Source organism: Oncorhynchus nerka, linkage group LG2, assembly GCF_034236695.1.
Source record: "Oncorhynchus nerka isolate Pitt River linkage group LG2, Oner_Uvic_2.0, whole genome shotgun sequence".
In the NCBI taxonomy this organism is placed as follows: domain Eukaryota; kingdom Metazoa; phylum Chordata; class Actinopteri; order Salmoniformes; family Salmonidae; genus Oncorhynchus; species Oncorhynchus nerka.
The window spans coordinates 77,782,690-77,799,247 of record NC_088397.1 but is presented as its reverse complement, the minus strand read 5'-3'; the positions used below and the strand labels follow the sequence as shown (position 1 = coordinate 77,799,247).

Below are 16,558 nucleotides of genomic sequence, written 5' to 3'. Positions count from 1 at the left end.
ATTGTTATATGAGTGTAATAAGTGCTTATGCCAATTATTGCCACGCATTGTAATGCATTATACCTTCCCTGTAGGCTTTTCGTATCTTTCCATGTGTACATTGAGGGTTCGAGTACAGGTTGATGGATTACTTTCTGTAGGAGCACGGACTGGATGGTACGGATACGAATAACAATTTAACAGCTTCAACCGTTAAACCACATTGAACACCATCAACCACAATTCAAGACTGTCACTTCCAGCCTCAATTAATCTATTACAAAAATGCTTCAAAATTCACAAAAAGTGACTTTAGCTGATGAAGATTATCTCATAGAACAAAACCTATAAGATCCCCTGGCGTGTATCCAAACACCTTCCAAAAAATACATACATTTTCCCATAGGCTATGTTCTACGAACCATGGCAGATTTTATGCCTACAAAAATGACATTACCATTGCTCTCTATTCCACACATTTCAGAAATCCATGTAAAAAAATAATATTTCAGCGTACCCAACTGCAGGTGCACATTGTTTGGCTGGGTATATAATCTACAGCCTAAATATGACGCCATCACCCCAATACCACACACAATTAGGCGCCTGCTGAATATCATAATGTGTAAGTCCCAACCTGTCTCCTCCCTCTGATATGAAAGCTGTCCTGGTTCACACCAAGCTGCAAGCATTCTCTCTGCCGTAGCATTGACAATAGTGTGTGTGTGTGTGTGCGTGACAGGGTTTGGAGACCTATGGCCTCACTCTGGCCACCTATTCAAATATAAATGCATGACAACATTCATCATTTCTGATTCTATGATTGTGATAGTCCCCTCGCTCTGCCATAGAACACGTTTTATAAGGCGCAAGACTGGACACCCTAAACAAAGCTGGATGAAGAAGATCTTAGGGAGTAGAGAAGCCCTGTAACAGATTAAGAGGGTGCTAGCGCTTTCTCTATTACCACATCATCCACTGCTGTTGTAGTTTTGTACCTACATACAGTTGGTCAGTTCTGTCTGCAGTGTCCCTCTGGACTGAGGGGTCAGATCAAGACCCTACCACTACCAGGTTAGGAGTTCTTGAAAAGCATGTTCTTGAAGAACCAAAACATGAACCGGTGAGCTGAACATGTGACTAAAACTGCATACAGTCTGCAATATCACATAAAGCTACATTAGGTTCAGGGTTCAAATATGGAAATGCCTGGCCTGCTGGGCACTCCCACTTGCGTTTAAAATGCCAAAATACCATCAGAGTAGGATTCTATTGCACATGACTCAGCCCATATGCTACTGAGGCGGTGCAGCATAACCAATCAGAGCTGCAGTAGGCCTATATATAAATAGACCCTTGCCATATATGGATCTGTGCCATTTACTTAGAACTGGACTGTGTTTACAGCTGTGGTTGTGAGTGTTTTGAGATCAAAGCAAGAGCTGCATGTAGCCATGTGTGCACATTTTATTCATAACCTTTGCTAGTTAGTGAGCTTTTAGCCCACTTGTAATTTGTAGTCAGCAATAGGGGAGTGATTGTTTCCTTCAAGAGCACAAAATGTGTACATTTCTAGACATCTTTGAAAAGGGAGTCAGGTAGATATTAGGTAGGTATTTGAGTCCCTGGCGGCGTAGTGTGTTACTGATGGTAGGCTTTGTTACTTTGGTCCCAGCTCTCTGCAGGTCATTCACTAGGTCCCCCCGTGTGGTTCTGGGATTTTTGCTCACCGTTCTTGGGATCATTTTGACCCCACGGGGTGAGATCTTGCATGGAGCCCCAGATCGAGGGACATTATCAGTGGTCTTATATGTCTTCCATTTCCTAATAATTGCTCCCACAGTTGATTTCTTCAAACCAAGCTGCTTACCTATTGCATATTCAGTCTTCCCAGCCTGGTGCAGGTCTACAATTTTGTTTCTGGTGTCCTTTGACAGCTCTTTGGTCTTGGCCATAGTGGAGTTTGGAGTGTGACTGTTTGAGGTTGTGGACAGGTGTCTTTTAAACTGATAACAAGTTCAAACAGGTGCCATTAATACAGGTAACGAGTGGAGGACAGAGGAGCCTCTTAAAGAAGAAGTTACAGGTCTGTGAGAGCCAGAAATCTTGCTTGTTTGTAGGTGACCAAATACTTATTTTCCACCATAATTTGCAAATAAATTCATAAAAAATCCTACAATGTGATTTTCTGGATTTCTTTCTCATTTTGTCTGTCATAGTTAAAGTGTACCTATGATGAAAATGACAGACCTCTCTCATCTTTTTAAGTGGGAGAACTTGCACAATTGGTGGCTGACTAAATACTTTTTTGCCCTACTGTATACCAGTCAGTCAGTTCTAAGCCAGCCCACTGTACCTTCACTCTCATTCTTCCTAGTCTCCCGTCTTCTCTTCACTGTCCAATCTGTTTATTATGATAAAAGATGGTTATATATGAAACCTATGTCAGTGTGCTGCCATTGGTGACATTTCAAGCGAGCTGTGGAGTGAGCTTACTGCACGCTCTTAACTCTGTTACAATCATCCCTCTTAAAACTCACTACACAGCGAGAGACTCCAGTTGTTGAGCTGAGCCCAACTGCAGATCTAGGTTACAGCACCAGTAAAACAGATTTCAGTGTGCTGCTAACAGTATAGCTTCTTCCACTGTCCCCGTCCCCATAACGGGCTCGAACCAGTGATCCTCTGATCGCAAACACACGTGACCGCCCTCCTTGACAACAACGACGCAGGACGCAGTTGCAGATGGTGAGTTTAATAATAATGAACATAGCGTGTTACAAAACAAGTGCAGCGTCTAGACATGAAAACAAAACCAATACAGCCTGATGACTGAGGGTGGTGAGGGCTATATGGTAAGTTGGTGGTTGAAGATATCCCTCTAGTGGTGTGGGGGCTGTGCTTTGGCAAAGTGGGTGGGGTTATATCCTTCCTGTTTGGCCCTGTCCGGGGGTGTCCTCGGATGGGGCCACAGTGTCTCCTGACCCCTCCTGTCTCAGCCTCCAGTATTTATGCTGCAGTAGTGTATGTGTCGGGGGGCTAGGGTCAGTTTGTTATATCTGGAGTACTACTCCTGTCCTATTCGGTGTCCTGTGTGAATCTAAGTGTGCGTTCTCTAATTCTCTCCTTCTCTCTTTCTTTCTCTCTCTCGGAGGACCTGAGCCCTAGGACCATGCCCCAGGACTACCTGACATGATGACTCCTTGCTGTCCCCAGTCCACCTGGCCATGCTGCTGCTCCAGTTTCAACTGTTCTGCCTTACTATTATTTGACCATGCTGGTCATTTATGAACATTTGAACATCTTGGCCATGTTCTGTTATAATCTCCACCCGGCACAGCCAGAAGAGGACTGGCCACCCCACATATGCTCTCTCTAATTCTCTCTTTCTTTCTCTCTCTCGGAGGACCTGAGCCCTAGGACCGTGCCCCAGGACTACCTGACATGATGACTCCTTGCTGTCCCCAGTCCACCTGACTGTGCTGCTGCTCCAGTTTCAACTGTTCTGCCTTATTATTATTATTCGACCATGCTGGTCATTTATGAACATTTGAACATCTTGGCCATGTTCTGTTATAATCTCTACCCGGCACAGCCAGAAGAGGACTGGCCACCCCACATAGCCTGGTTCTTCTCTAGGTTTCTTCCTAGGTTTTGGCCTTTCTAGGGAGTTTTTCCTAGCCACCGTGCTTTTACACCTGCATTGCTTGCTGTTTGGGGTTTTAGGCTGGGTTTCTGTACAGCACTTTGAGATATCAGCTGATGTACGAAGGGCTATATAAATAAATTTGATTTGAAATTTGATTTGATATATGAAGGGATAGTAATCAGGGTGGTGATGAAGTCCAGATGTGCGTAATGATGATGGCCAGGTGTTCGCAATGTGGGTTGCAAGGACCAGTGCTTAGTAGACCGACAACATCGAGTGCCTAAGGAAGGGAGTAGGCGTGACAACAACGTACTGTACCAACCAATTGAGCTATAGAAAAGGATCCTGTTTGCTATCCGTTGGTGATATTTCAAGCTAGCTGTGGAGTGAGTTTACTGCACATTCTTAACTCTGTTACTCTCATCCCTCTTAAACTCACCGCACAGCGAGAGACTCCGGTAGTTGAGCAGAGCCCAACTGCAGACCACACTATGGGAACTCCTGCATTCACAAAGCCATGCCCAGTTTATCTCAGTTGGTGGTGGTGCATAGCTCAGAATTCAGTTCTTAGACCTCAGTGGTACAGAAGTAAAAATATGCATGACTGTAAGTGGCTTTGGATAAAAGCATCTGCTAAATCCCAGAACTCTGTGGTGTAGAGCTGAGATGCAGTGCAGCAGAAGTGAGATATCAGAAGCTGTGGTGTGGAACCTTCAGACCCCAGAGGAGGAACCCCAGCAGCAGGAAGAAGTAGAGAGCCAGGAGGAGCAGCACCATCCACATCCAGTAAGACAGCCATGTAGCTAGGAGGCGCTGGTCTGACAGCACCACTAGCCTGGAGGGAAACGGAGGCATACAGATTAAAATCATGATCTCAGCAAATTTATAGTATTCATGCTATGGCCAGATTTATGTCTTCATCATCATTATCTAAAAGTTGCATGTTTGTTTACAGGGAATCCCAGGCTGTGTGTCACTATTGCATTCAATATACATACTTTGGTAGCCTGGCCAGATAATGACAACTGTCTGCTATATCAGTTGAATAATATGGTGTTATCTTAATACATTTTAATATGACTTAATAGCAGCTTAATAATGTTAAGTCATCTTAACACTCACGGTTCTGTGGTGGTCTCGGATGTGCCTGCTCCAGACCCCGCCCCTGACCCCGCCCCCACTCCAGACCCCGCTTTTGACTCCTTGGCTTTGGCCTCCTCTGAACTAGACTCACGCGTCACGATTGCAGACCTCCGCCTGTGATGTAGGGTCATCTGAAGGGAACTGAAACACACACACACAGTATGGTCGGCCCTGCGTCAGTCGCACGTGACCCGTTGGTCATTATTTAAATGTCAATGAGTCATAAATGGGGAACCTGTTGATGAGTTAGGGGCTACCTACCTGGTGTGAGGGGCTACCTACATGGGGTATGAGGGGCTACCTAGCTGGTGTGAGGGGCTACCCACCTGGTGTGAGGGGCTACCTCGCTCTCTTCCTCCAGGCTCTGGGAGCTCTGTGTGGAGCTCTGTCTGAGCAAGAGGGGGGTGTGGTGGGGGGACATCTCAGAGGGCCTTTAAAAAGAAAACAGTTAAATGTACACTTCCAACTAAACAAGGTAATACTATAACAACAAACAATGCTGCTGTTACAGAGGTCTGTATAGTTCTGATGGTATGAACACAAGGCACAGCACATTGATAAGCCATAAGATCAGCAGACACCATGCACACACAATGTGTTCTCTACAGCAGTTAAATCCATCATAAGTTTATACTGTAGTCCGTGCACTTGTGTCTAAGCCTGTGGTGCATATGTGTATGAAAGCCTCCACATTGACTAGTGACTAGCATGGCCATCTAGCGACTAGTGACAACTGACCATGCAGATGACTCAGTGCACTAACTGCACTAATGACAGGGCAGATTTTCCTGTACCTGCTGGCTTGGTTCACACTGCCCCCTTCTGGCCCCTGGCTGTCATTGGCAGCACTGGCCCTGCAACCCTCCTGGAACTTGGTCTCCAGGTCGCTGAGCTGAGAGGGAAAATGAGAGGGGGGAAAGAGGATGGAAAAGAGGCAATTGAAGAGGGGGGAGAAAAGAGAGGTCAGCATAGAATTAGAGTTATGCATACCATGATCACAGGACCACAATGGGAGTAGGTCTTAGTGTTATTGTTTCTAACCTGGGATCCCGTTGGGATTAGTGTGACGCTGACTCTTCGCCGAAGGAGGGTCTGAGAAAGTCGGGGAAGTGAAACATTTAAAAATGTTAGAATTCAAGCCACTGGGCTGCCCTCACTGATATTTTCTATTTATTTAACTGAGATATTTGAAGGAAGGATATGAAAAGCAATGAAGTGAACTGTCTGTTACATGTTGGGAGTCTCGCCTGGCAAACAGGTGCCTAACGTCTCCATCCTCTGTAATGATTCAAAAGCCAACAGTCAGAACACAGATTTTCCATATGTGGAGAATTTTGTTATACTGTACAGTCAGAGGATACTGTGCTCCTATTATGAAACTCAGTCACTTATAGTGAATCAGGCCTACTTACAATGAATTGTTCTTTTAAGAATAAATGTACTTTAAGAATCAAAATATTCAGAAAAGTCACTGCTTTGTGATTAATTTTCCTTTCACTTGTCCACAAAAAATCCATTGAGGGGCAGCACTCAGACCTGAGTCGCTGTGTCTCCTGCCCCGGCTGCGGTGGAAACACTTCCTGGTCTCCAACAGCTCGGATCTCTCCACAGCGTGACGACGCTTCAGATGCTCCACTTGTATACCCATCATCTCCACAGAATGACACACTCGCGCCTCCTGACCCAGCAGAAACATTTATCAAAGTTTCAAACAAACTACATGTATAACAGTTTTGAACAAATATATTTTTCACAGAGCACTAACCAAAACCTGGACTTATATCTCAACAGAGCAAGCCTAGGATTACACGACAGTCTCACCTGGTGCACGGTCCCCAGCATCTCAGCAGCAGTGATGATGTCACTCACGCCGTCCAGCACTGTGTCCAAACTGGCCTCAATACGACTCAGCATCTCAGCGTCTACACATCTACCTCTCAGATGCTGGGTGAGAGGGGGGAGGAGGGGGGGGGGGGAATAGAAGATTGGAGGATAGATATAGTAAAAGAGAAAGGAAGTGTGGAGGAAGAGAGAGGTACGGTTTAAACTTGAAACATACATTTATCAGACCATTAACTGTGAAGCAGCCAGGTCAAACACACGTGTACACACCCCTACCTGCAGTGTGTTTCTGGTTTGCTCCAGTTCAAGGATGAGGTTCTCCTGGGCCACTGTTCTGTCGTGTTCCTCAGCCTGCAGTCTCTGGGTTAGGGTGTACTGGTCACAACGGAACGCCAGTGCAAGCTGGGTAAACGCATTCTATAGGGGACAGAACAGTGTGTGGATGAGTGTGCAGTGTGTGTGTGTGTGCGTGCGTGCGTCTGATTGTGGGTGCATATAGTTTCTAGTCTCTTTGTCCAAGTGTACAAATCGCAAAGAATTCTCACCTCAACCTCTTTTTCAGTCATCTCTGTACCACTGAGGGCAGGAGAGAAAAGGTGAGGTAGAGAGCCAGGATAGGGGAAAGGGGAAAGGGGAAGAAAGGGGAGGGAGAGGTAAGAGAAGAGTGAGGTTGTGACTATCGAAAAAGTTAAAGTGTTAAAGTAAGTGTGTCCGAGTATAAACTGACCTTCTGAGGCCCAATCGCTCTAGTATAAACTGACCTTCTGAGGCCCAATCTCTCTAGTATAAACTGACCTCCAGAGGCCCAATCTCTCCAGTATAAACTGACTTGCAGACGCCCGATCTCTCCGGTATAAACTGACCTGCTGAGGCCCAATCTCTCAAGTATAGGAAGGTGCTCCCAGGAGATAGCCAGCTGATCCTCTGGACTGGGCTCTGAGGAGAGGAGCAGAGGAGGGGAGAGGAGAAGAGAGGACAGAGTGTACATAACTTCGCTAGCATACAACAACAGAGAGGACAGGAAATGGAAGTACAGCCACGTCCTGTTGCTGGCAACGATGCAGCTCAGGCAGCAAAACGGATTCCTTACCTTCGTCAGAGTCCGAGCTGTCCCCCAGTATGCCAGCATACTCACAGGGAGTGGCCTTCTTAGCAGGGTGTTGGGAGAGGGACGACACACAAATCAGTTAGCAACCTCGTGGCCAGGCTGTTATTGTAGATGAGATCAAGTTCTCAATAGACTTGCCTGGTTTAAGAATGTTTTCATTAAGAAATAAATGTTCCTGCTTACCTGTGCATTCATGGTCCCAGTGTTAGGTAGAGTGGTACAGAGTGTGAGTACAGTGTTGTTTATATCTTTCTCCACACCCCTGATACTTTTTACCAACCCTACAGAAAGAATACCTCACTGCTGAGAGAGAGAGAGAGAGAGAGAGAGAGAGAGAGAGAGAGAGAGAAAGAACACACAAATAAGATTCAGACTTCCGTTCTACAAGTATATTGAAAGATGGCACACACACACCCTGTTAAAGGAAGGGAAAACAGGGAAAGATGGCCCACAATTTCATTCACATCATGCTCACAGGGATACTGACACTTACCCTGCCCCCAGGTCACAAGTTTAACACTCAATTCATAATGTGACATCCTTTAAGAGTGAGTAGAGAAAGCTAACAGGCAGCTCTCAGTTTCAATAGAGGCTGTGTCTGAGCACAGTACCACGGGGGAAACAGGGACACAGAGGAGCATGCTGGAGAACAGAGAGAGAAAGATATGCAGTAGCTATAAACAAACAGAAGTGGGGGTAGGGACTATCTGAACACAAAGGAGGAGAGGAAAAGGACAATCATTAACTACATGAGTTTAACCTGAGGATAAACAGCTGGCTTTCTTTAGGAAACACCCACACATCTAATACTAACAATATAACCATAAAACTCCAGACAGAAGCATGTACAAGTGTCACTATAAACACTTATTGTCTAATATTCTAAAGTAGCGTTAATAGTCCATACTTTGACAGTGGACAGTCACGATATTCACATCATAACATGAAAGTACAGCAGTTACATACTATAAGACTATTTTCTACATTGTAAAATTATAGTGAAGACATCAAAACTATGAAATAACACATATGGAATCATGTAGTAACCAAAAAGTGTTCAACAAATCAAAATATATTTTATATTCTTCAAAGTAGCCACTCTTTGCCTTGATGACAGCTTTGCACACTCTTGGCATTCTCTAAACCAGCTTCATGAGGTAGTCACCTGGAATGCATTTCAATTAACAGGTGTGCCTTGTCAAAAGTTAATTTGTGGAATGTATTTATACTTAATGCATTTGAGCCAATCAGTTGTGTTGTGACAAGGTAGGGGTGGTATACAGAAGATAATATGGATTTGGTCTTTTACCAAATAGGGCTATGGCAAGAACAGCTCAAATAAGCAAAGAGAAACGACAGTCCATCATTACTTTAAGACATGAAGGTTAGTCAATACGGAACATTTCAAAAACTTCTTCAAGTGAAGTCACAAAAACCATCAAGCTCTATGATGACACTGGCTCTCATGAGGACCGCCACAGGAAAGGAAGACCCAGAGTTACCTCTGCTGCAGAGGATACGTTCATTAGAGTTACCAGCCTCAGAAAATTGCAGCACAAATAAATGCTTCAGAGTTCAAGAAGCAGACACATCTCAACATCAACTGTTCAGAGGAGTTTGCATGAATCAGGCCTTCATGGTCGAATTGCTGCAAAGAAACCACTACTGAAGGACTCCAATAATAAGAAGAGACTTGCTTGGGCCAAGAAACATGAGCAATGGACATTAGACCGGTGGAAATCTGTCCTTTGGTCTGATGAGTCCAAATGTTTGATTTTTGGTTCCAACCGCCGTGTCTTTGTAAGATGCAGAGTAGGTGAACGGATGATCTGTGTGGTTCCCACCATGAAGCATGGAGGAGGAGGTGTGATGGTGTGGGGGTGCTTTGTTGGTGACACTCAGCGATTTTTTTTTAGAATTCAAGGCACACTTAACCACCACAGGATTCTGCAGCGATACACCATCCCATCTGGTTTGTGCTTAGTGGGACTATCATTTATTTTTCAACAGGACAATGACCCAAAACACATCTCCAGGCTGTGTAAGGGCTATTTGACCAAAGAGAGTGATGGAGTGCTGCATCAGATGACCTGGCCTCCACAATCACCCGACCTCAAACCAATTGAGAGGGTTTGGGATGAGTTGGACCGCAGAGTGAAGGAAAATCAGCCTACAAATGCTCAGCATATGTGGGAATTCCTTCAAGACTTTTGGAAAAGCATTCCTTATGAAGATGGTTGAGAGAATGCAAAGAGTGTGCAAAGCTGTCATTTAGGCAAAGGGTGACTACTTTGAAGAATCTAAAATATATTTTAATTTGTTTAACCCTCTGTATTACTACATGATTCCATATGTGTTATTTCATAGATTTGATGTCTTCACTCTTATTCTACAATGTAGAAAATTGTAAAAATAAAGAAAAATCCTTGAATGAGTAGGTGTGTCCATACTTTTGACTGGTACTATTGTTTATCCTTTAAAACATTTATTCAATAGACCAGTCACTGTTTCACTAAGAAGCTGATGCTCTTCTTTAACTGTTCTCTTCTCTAAGTTTAAAACAGTTCCAAAAAGCAGCATAGATACACACTGAAGTAAACTTTTATTCTCCCTCTATTTACCTTGGAGCTACATTTTATAGTCTAAGCAAAAGGGAAACATCCATATTTAGTTATTGAGGACTGTGGTAGTTGTGAAATGACAGAGATTCAGCCAAATATGTATAGGCCTATAGACATTCCGTTATTTAGACGCAGAAGACACAGACCAAAGTGGTCACAAAATAATACAACATAGAACTAAAAACTTTGAGTCTCAAAAAAACAACTAGTTCATTTTGAAACAGTGTTAGATATCTTAATACAATCTACTAAACTGCCAAAAACAGTTGCACGGCCATTTTGAATATGATGGGACACCATTATTATCTTACCGGTGTAGTGAGGCCCATGGTGTCCAATGATGTTTTGTTTTTCAGGAGCTACTGAGCACAGTGACATTCCGGTCTAGTGATGCTGCCCACACTCCTTCCTCGCTCTTCTTCCCTGTTCTCCTTCACTTTTCCTTATATTGCATTTTTAAAGCTCCCCTGACAGCTGTTTGAATTCCCACCAGCTTTGTTCCCTCACACCAATGGGGGAGTCATGGTTTTCTAGAGGGAATGCATCCAAGAGTTGGTGATAAAGACAGATTAGGGACCACCCTCAACCCCAAAACACATGCACACTTGTTTGAGTGAAGTCTTGCTCACTCATACAAGAGTGAACTTCACCTGAAGCTAGAATGCTAGACTAAACAAACTTCCAAACAGTCCTCCTCCTTGGCATACCAGTTAAAACAAGAGTTTCTATTTGACAAATTCAGGTAGGTCCCGTTTTGTTCCGTTTGCTTCAAGTTGAACAGAATCAGCGTAATGAATATGCTCATGGTTGCGATGTCAGAGCTCACTCATTCTCCCCTTCACACATCCAACTCAACTTCAATGCCTATAGCTACTTGAGTAGAGCTGAAAGGATTGGATTGGTGTAAACATTATGGCAAATTCCACCAAGCCAATCAGAGGAACTAGTTGGTCTTTAACCATACATAACTAATACACCCTTTTAGATCTCAATGAAGTGCCTAGGGGCGTTTATGCTATTGGACAGCAGTCAGAGGGATGATAATATAAAGTGCATACAGAAAGTATTCAGACCCCCTGATTTTGTTTCCAAATGTTACGTTACAGCCTTATTCTAAAATTGTTTAATAGTTACCCCCCCTCATCAATGACAAAGCAAAAACAGGTTTAGAAATGTAAGCAAATGTAGAAACCCCGCCCTCCCTGAAATATCACATTTATGTATTCAGACCCTTTGCTCCGTACTTTGTTGAAGCACCTTTGGCAGCGATTACAGCTTTGAGTCTTCTTGGGTATGACACTACAAGCTTGGCACACCTGTATTTGGGGAGTTACTCCCATTCTTCTCTACAGATCCTCTCAAGCTCTGTCAGGTTGGATGGGGAACGTCGAGGCACAGCTATTTTCAGGTCTCTCCAGAGATGTTTGATCGGGTTCAAGTCCGGGCTCTGGCTGGGTCCCTAAGGGACATTCAGAGACTTGTCCCGAAGCCACTCCTGCGTTGTCTTGGCTGTGTGCTTAGGGTCGTTGTCCTGTTGGAAGGTGAACCTTTGCCCCAGTCTGAGTTCCTGAGCACTCTGGAGCAGGTTTTCATCAAGGATCTCTCTGTACATTGCTCCGTTCATCTTTCCCTCGGCCCTGACTAGTCTCCCAGTCCCTGACGTTGAAAAACATCCCCTCAGCATGATGCTGCCACCACCATGCTTCACCGTAGGGATGGCATTGGCCAGGTGATAAGCGATGCCTGGTTTCCTCCAGAATTAAAGCTTGGCATTCAGGCCAGAGTTCCATCCTGGTTTCATCAGACAAGAGACACTTGTTTCTCATGGTCTGAGAGTCCTTTAGATGCCTTCTGGCAAACTCCAAGCGGGCTGTCAAGTGCCTTTTACTGAGGAGTGGCTTCCATCTGGCCACTCTGCCATAAAGTCCTAATTGGTGAAGTGCTGCAGTGACGGTTGTCCTTCTGGAACATTCTCCCTTCTCCACAGAGGAACTCTGGAGCGCTGTCAAGAGTGACCATCACCTCCCTGACCAAGGTCCATCTCCCCCGATTGCTTGTTTGGCCAGGCGGCCAGCTCTAGTAAGAGTCTTGGTGGTTCCAAACTTCTTCCATTTAAGAATGGAGGCCACTGTGTTCTTGGCGATCTTCAATGCTGTAGAATTTATTTGGTACCCATCCCCAGGTCTGTCCCTCAACACAATCCTGTCTCTGAGCTCTACGGACAATTCCTTCGACCTCATGGCTTGGTTTTTGCTCTGGCATGCACCGTCAACTGTGGGACCTTATATAGACAGGTGTGCCTTTCCAAAACATGTTCAATCAATTGAATTTACCACAGGTGGACTCCAATCAAGTTGTAGAAACATCAAGGATGATCAATGGAAACAGGATGCCCCAGTGCTCAGTTTTGAGTCTCAAAAGTAAAGGGTCTGAATACTTATGTTAAGGTGTTTATTTTGAATACGTTTGAAAACAAATCTAAAAAAAAGTTTTTGCTTGGTCATTATGGGGTATTGTGTGTAGATTGAGGACAATTTTTATTTTGTCAATTTTAGAGTAAGGCTGTAATGTAACAAAATGTAAATAAAGGGAAGGCGTCTAAATACTTTCCAAATGCATTGAAGGACAGTTCTTACCCTGTGACTCGGCTCTATGCTCTCCAGTATCAGAGTAGAGGAAAATACAAGATAATCGTATTGTCACAGCAACCTCCTGTGCTGTTATTGAGAGGCAAACCGGCAGGAACATCAGGGGACTTTGCGTACATTGTAAGTGATTGTGCATGCATTTTAAGCGGTACACATTTTTGCTCTGACTACATGGACCATTTCTTCATGACCCTTACCCCGCTCAGCCTCAACACCGGTTCATTTTGAGGGCCCACTAAGTCCATCTGAAGCAGAATGGCAACCAAGAACTGACTAATTGAAATGGTCAGCCATGCAGACTTCAAACCAAATATCACTTTTAGGGAAAATGAATATAGGTCTGCATTAGATTTGTCCATGTGACCAATAAATTGCTATCCCCCTCCAACCGCGTCATGTTGGCCACTCCCATCAATTTCACTTACTAGCTTCGGTAGAAACTGGGGCAGATTGACTCTTCTATGCATTATTTCTGTGAATCTGTACCGTGTCTCGATTGAGCTAATTTGCCCCCTTTAACAACGTAATCTGTGACATTTAATATAAATGCATGCAATCTGCAGACATTGTGCTACTTCCAAAAACAGGCTGGTAAATATTTAGTTTTTAATATCAAATGTCTCTGATCCCTCTGAGAGGATGACCAGCACTACACAAAGTAGTCTGGGACAACAAGAATACCCACAAAGCGAGGAGATGTTTTTATGTCCTTTTATTGGTAGTAAAAGCAGTTTGATCCTCTAGTAGAGGCGCTGGGGCTTTCCCATGGTGCTTTTGACATAGAGGGCACGGACATTCTGCCAGTTCTTCTTCAGCAGAGACACCAGGAAGTTAACTGCCAAGTGGATGTTGTAGACCAGCTCCTCCTCGGACATCTTCACGTGACCCACAGCCACTGCCAGACACAGCACCTGAAATAGAGTGGCGAGGAGATTGGGTCATGTTACACTGGCAGGTAGCCTAGCAGTTAAGAGCATTGGGCCAGTAACCGAAAGGTCGCTGTTTTGGATCCGCAAGCCGAATAGATAAACAATCTGTCGATGTGCCCTTCAGCAAGGCACTTATCCAGAGTGACTTACAGGAGCACTTAAGGTTAAGAGTGTCTGCTAAATGCTAAAATGTAAATGAACAGGTGGATACATAAATGCATTGATCCTACAGACTGCATGTATCCATCATGTAACATCTGCAATAAAACTACATATCTGTCACCAGACCGATTCATACCTTCTTCATCTGGAACTTAATGGTGGATTTGACCTCATCAACCTTGATGTTGAGGTTCTCGTTGTGGGTGAGCAGGGAGGGGAATTTGCCAGCCTTGTTGAGCCCAGGCCCCAGGATACGAGGGATCTGCTTGATCAGCGATTCAGAGGCCAGGAAGGCATCATACTTCTTGGCTGTTCGGCAGAGATTAGAGTCAAGAACAAAATTATCAAGACCGAGACCAGAGATGGACCCAGCGCTTCAGGACAGGGGAAATGTAAGACTCATTTAAATGCAGATAAACAGTAGCAAGACCTAGACAGATCATAAGATGGACTATCTGGAAATTACTTGAAGCACCACTCACCCAGTTTCTTGACCATTTTCTTGTTCTTGTTGAGTTTCTTGAGGGCCTCAATGTCCATGTGGGGCAGCTCTGCAGCCTTGGCCTCATCACAATGCTGCTGGTCTCCCAGGATGCACACAGAGAACTTGGGCCTGGGGTGGTCTTCAGTCTATAGGGGATATTCAGAACAGTTGACAACCATATGGCACATCAGTAAAGCTCAAACCACATAACGGGGGGGGGGGACTTAACTAGAATTTAACATTAATAGACATTTAAAAAAAAGACGAGAATCTGGTGTTTCTACATCAAACCGTTATTATATTTCAGTCTTCTGTGGTGTATATAAAGTGTAATACTGGGATGCAAAATCAAAATTGAATACATTAAATATATCTGACATGGTACGTGTCTTTTTATACCCATAAAACATATGAGGTGTATACTTATGTCAATGTAGATTTGTTTAAGACAACCAAAAATCACGTTGACCCTGATTTAGTCGACTGCAGTGAAAGGCTAAACCTAACTTTACCCAATCCTTCCCCAAACCCAAATCCTTAACGTTACACCACTAGCTTGTGTACTTCCTGACTAGACAATAGTCACTTCCACCCTTCAACATTGCCATCCATTGACTCCCCAAAATGGACGAAATCCAAACCCAGAGGGACGACTCGTACCAGAAAAGAGTACTCTGTAGTCTTACCAGAACCACAGACCAGCAACACCATTACCTAAAATGGTCGGCTCGAGGGTGGGCACAAAGACCCCCCCCCCCCTTGCCTCCTCTCATGTTTTAAGACCCAGGGTAGGGATCCGTCCTCTGGTTCCCTCCCCCAAGGTTCAGTCAGACTACCCAGAACACTTCTGCACCATCTGTCCCACAACAGCCCTGCTATTGGAATTTAGTTTCTGTATGAGTTAGTGAATGTGTATAACACATGCTGCAAGAGTGTGTCTGAGAGATTGTACATTACTAGATAAGTGTGGATCTTGAGTGTGCATAAAGAGGACTGGGTTTGAGCCAGTGAGCTTTTAATGTCCAGATCAAGGGGCCGAACCAGGCCCGTTCACATTCAGGACTAAACGGGGCAGACAGGCAGAAGGATGGGTGATACAGGAAAGAGGCCAAACCTGACTGTGCCAGAGAAACGCTTGTCCTTCTGGGGATCATAATTCTTCAAGCTGATCTGGAGCTCTACAGACTCTATGAACCTTTAGGAAGACAAAGCAAACCAATCAAGATCATCACTAAGACTTACCCGATATTAGGGATTGTGACATAACATGCATTCTTTTATTAAAATGGCCACATCAACGTGCAAAAGTTGCTAATGGTACACTAGAGAAAGGGTCTTACTTGCGTGGCTTGGCAAGAGATCCCGCCTGGACCTCCTTGACCACCTCATAAAGCATATCCCTGGATACCTTGCTGTAATTAAACACAACATGTCATGGAGTCAGAATGCCAATGTCAGTGTACATAATTATGCATAAATGTTTAGCCAAATGACTAATTCATCAATATCAGCGCCCCCACATCCCATTGAACTGACTTGACACCATAGTAGATTATCGATAGTAGTCGACAAACCGGTAGACTAGAGTACTTATAAAAGCCAGTAAAATGTACAAATCACAACATTAGCCATGTCCAGTCATGTACGACACTACTTAATTCAGTTCGGAACATAAACGATTACGATTTCATGTTAGATGGATGTGGATTTGTCCGTAGTGTTAGCATTCAAGCTAGTCGCACTATGGCAAAAGCTAGCTACTGTAACTACACTCCAAACACTGCACATGAGGTTCAAAGTGAACACGGTTATACTGCGGAGTTAGTAAGTCTTAAACTGATCACTGACAACAATATAACATGTCTGACTTGTTGTTTGTTTTTTACTTGCGATTTCCTCTCACCTCATATTGACGGTCCTGCTCTCACGCGACAGAGCATTGAAAAGAAGGAAGCAGGGGCAGTCCGTCGCAAGTTATAGACGTATTTCCGTG

General features: G+C 44.3%; 2 protein-coding genes across 7 annotated transcripts; both read right to left on the bottom strand.

Moving 5' to 3' along the window:
* Window positions 1-2,718: 2,718 nt before the first annotated feature.
* On the bottom strand, window positions 2,719-10,850 carry LOC115146169 (inositol 1,4,5-triphosphate receptor associated 2-like). Of its 6 annotated transcripts, none has more exons than XM_029688068.2 (14): window positions 10,654-10,850; window positions 7,905-8,024; window positions 7,704-7,761; window positions 7,477-7,549; window positions 7,159-7,189; window positions 6,890-7,030; window positions 6,593-6,715; window positions 6,308-6,449; window positions 6,003-6,049; window positions 5,813-5,863; window positions 5,566-5,663; window positions 5,098-5,202; window positions 4,751-4,912; window positions 2,719-4,463 (listed from the first exon to the last, which is right to left on the bottom strand). In XM_029688068.2, exons 2-14 carry the CDS (start codon window positions 7,914-7,916, stop codon window positions 4,319-4,321), a joined length of 1,188 nt encoding a protein of 395 aa, XP_029543928.1. In that variant the 5' UTR covers window positions 7,917-8,024; window positions 10,654-10,850; the 3' UTR covers window positions 2,719-4,318. The 6 variants fall into 6 exon arrangements, with proteins under 6 accessions (XP_029543928.1, XP_029543945.1, XP_029543937.1 ...); XM_029688085.2 differs by having other exon boundaries at window positions 7,704-7,758; XM_029688077.2 differs by having other exon boundaries at window positions 7,905-8,021.
* Window positions 10,851-13,687: 2,837 nt separating this feature from the next.
* On the bottom strand, window positions 13,688-16,558 carry LOC115142807 (large ribosomal subunit protein uL1). The gene is made up of 7 exons (XM_065002961.1): window positions 16,469-16,558; window positions 15,906-15,977; window positions 15,680-15,760; window positions 15,239-15,246; window positions 14,564-14,704; window positions 14,218-14,390; window positions 13,688-13,901 (listed from the first exon to the last, which is right to left on the bottom strand). Exons 1-7 carry the CDS (start codon window positions 16,471-16,473, stop codon window positions 13,731-13,733), a joined length of 651 nt encoding a protein of 216 aa, XP_064859033.1. The 5' UTR covers window positions 16,474-16,558; the 3' UTR covers window positions 13,688-13,730.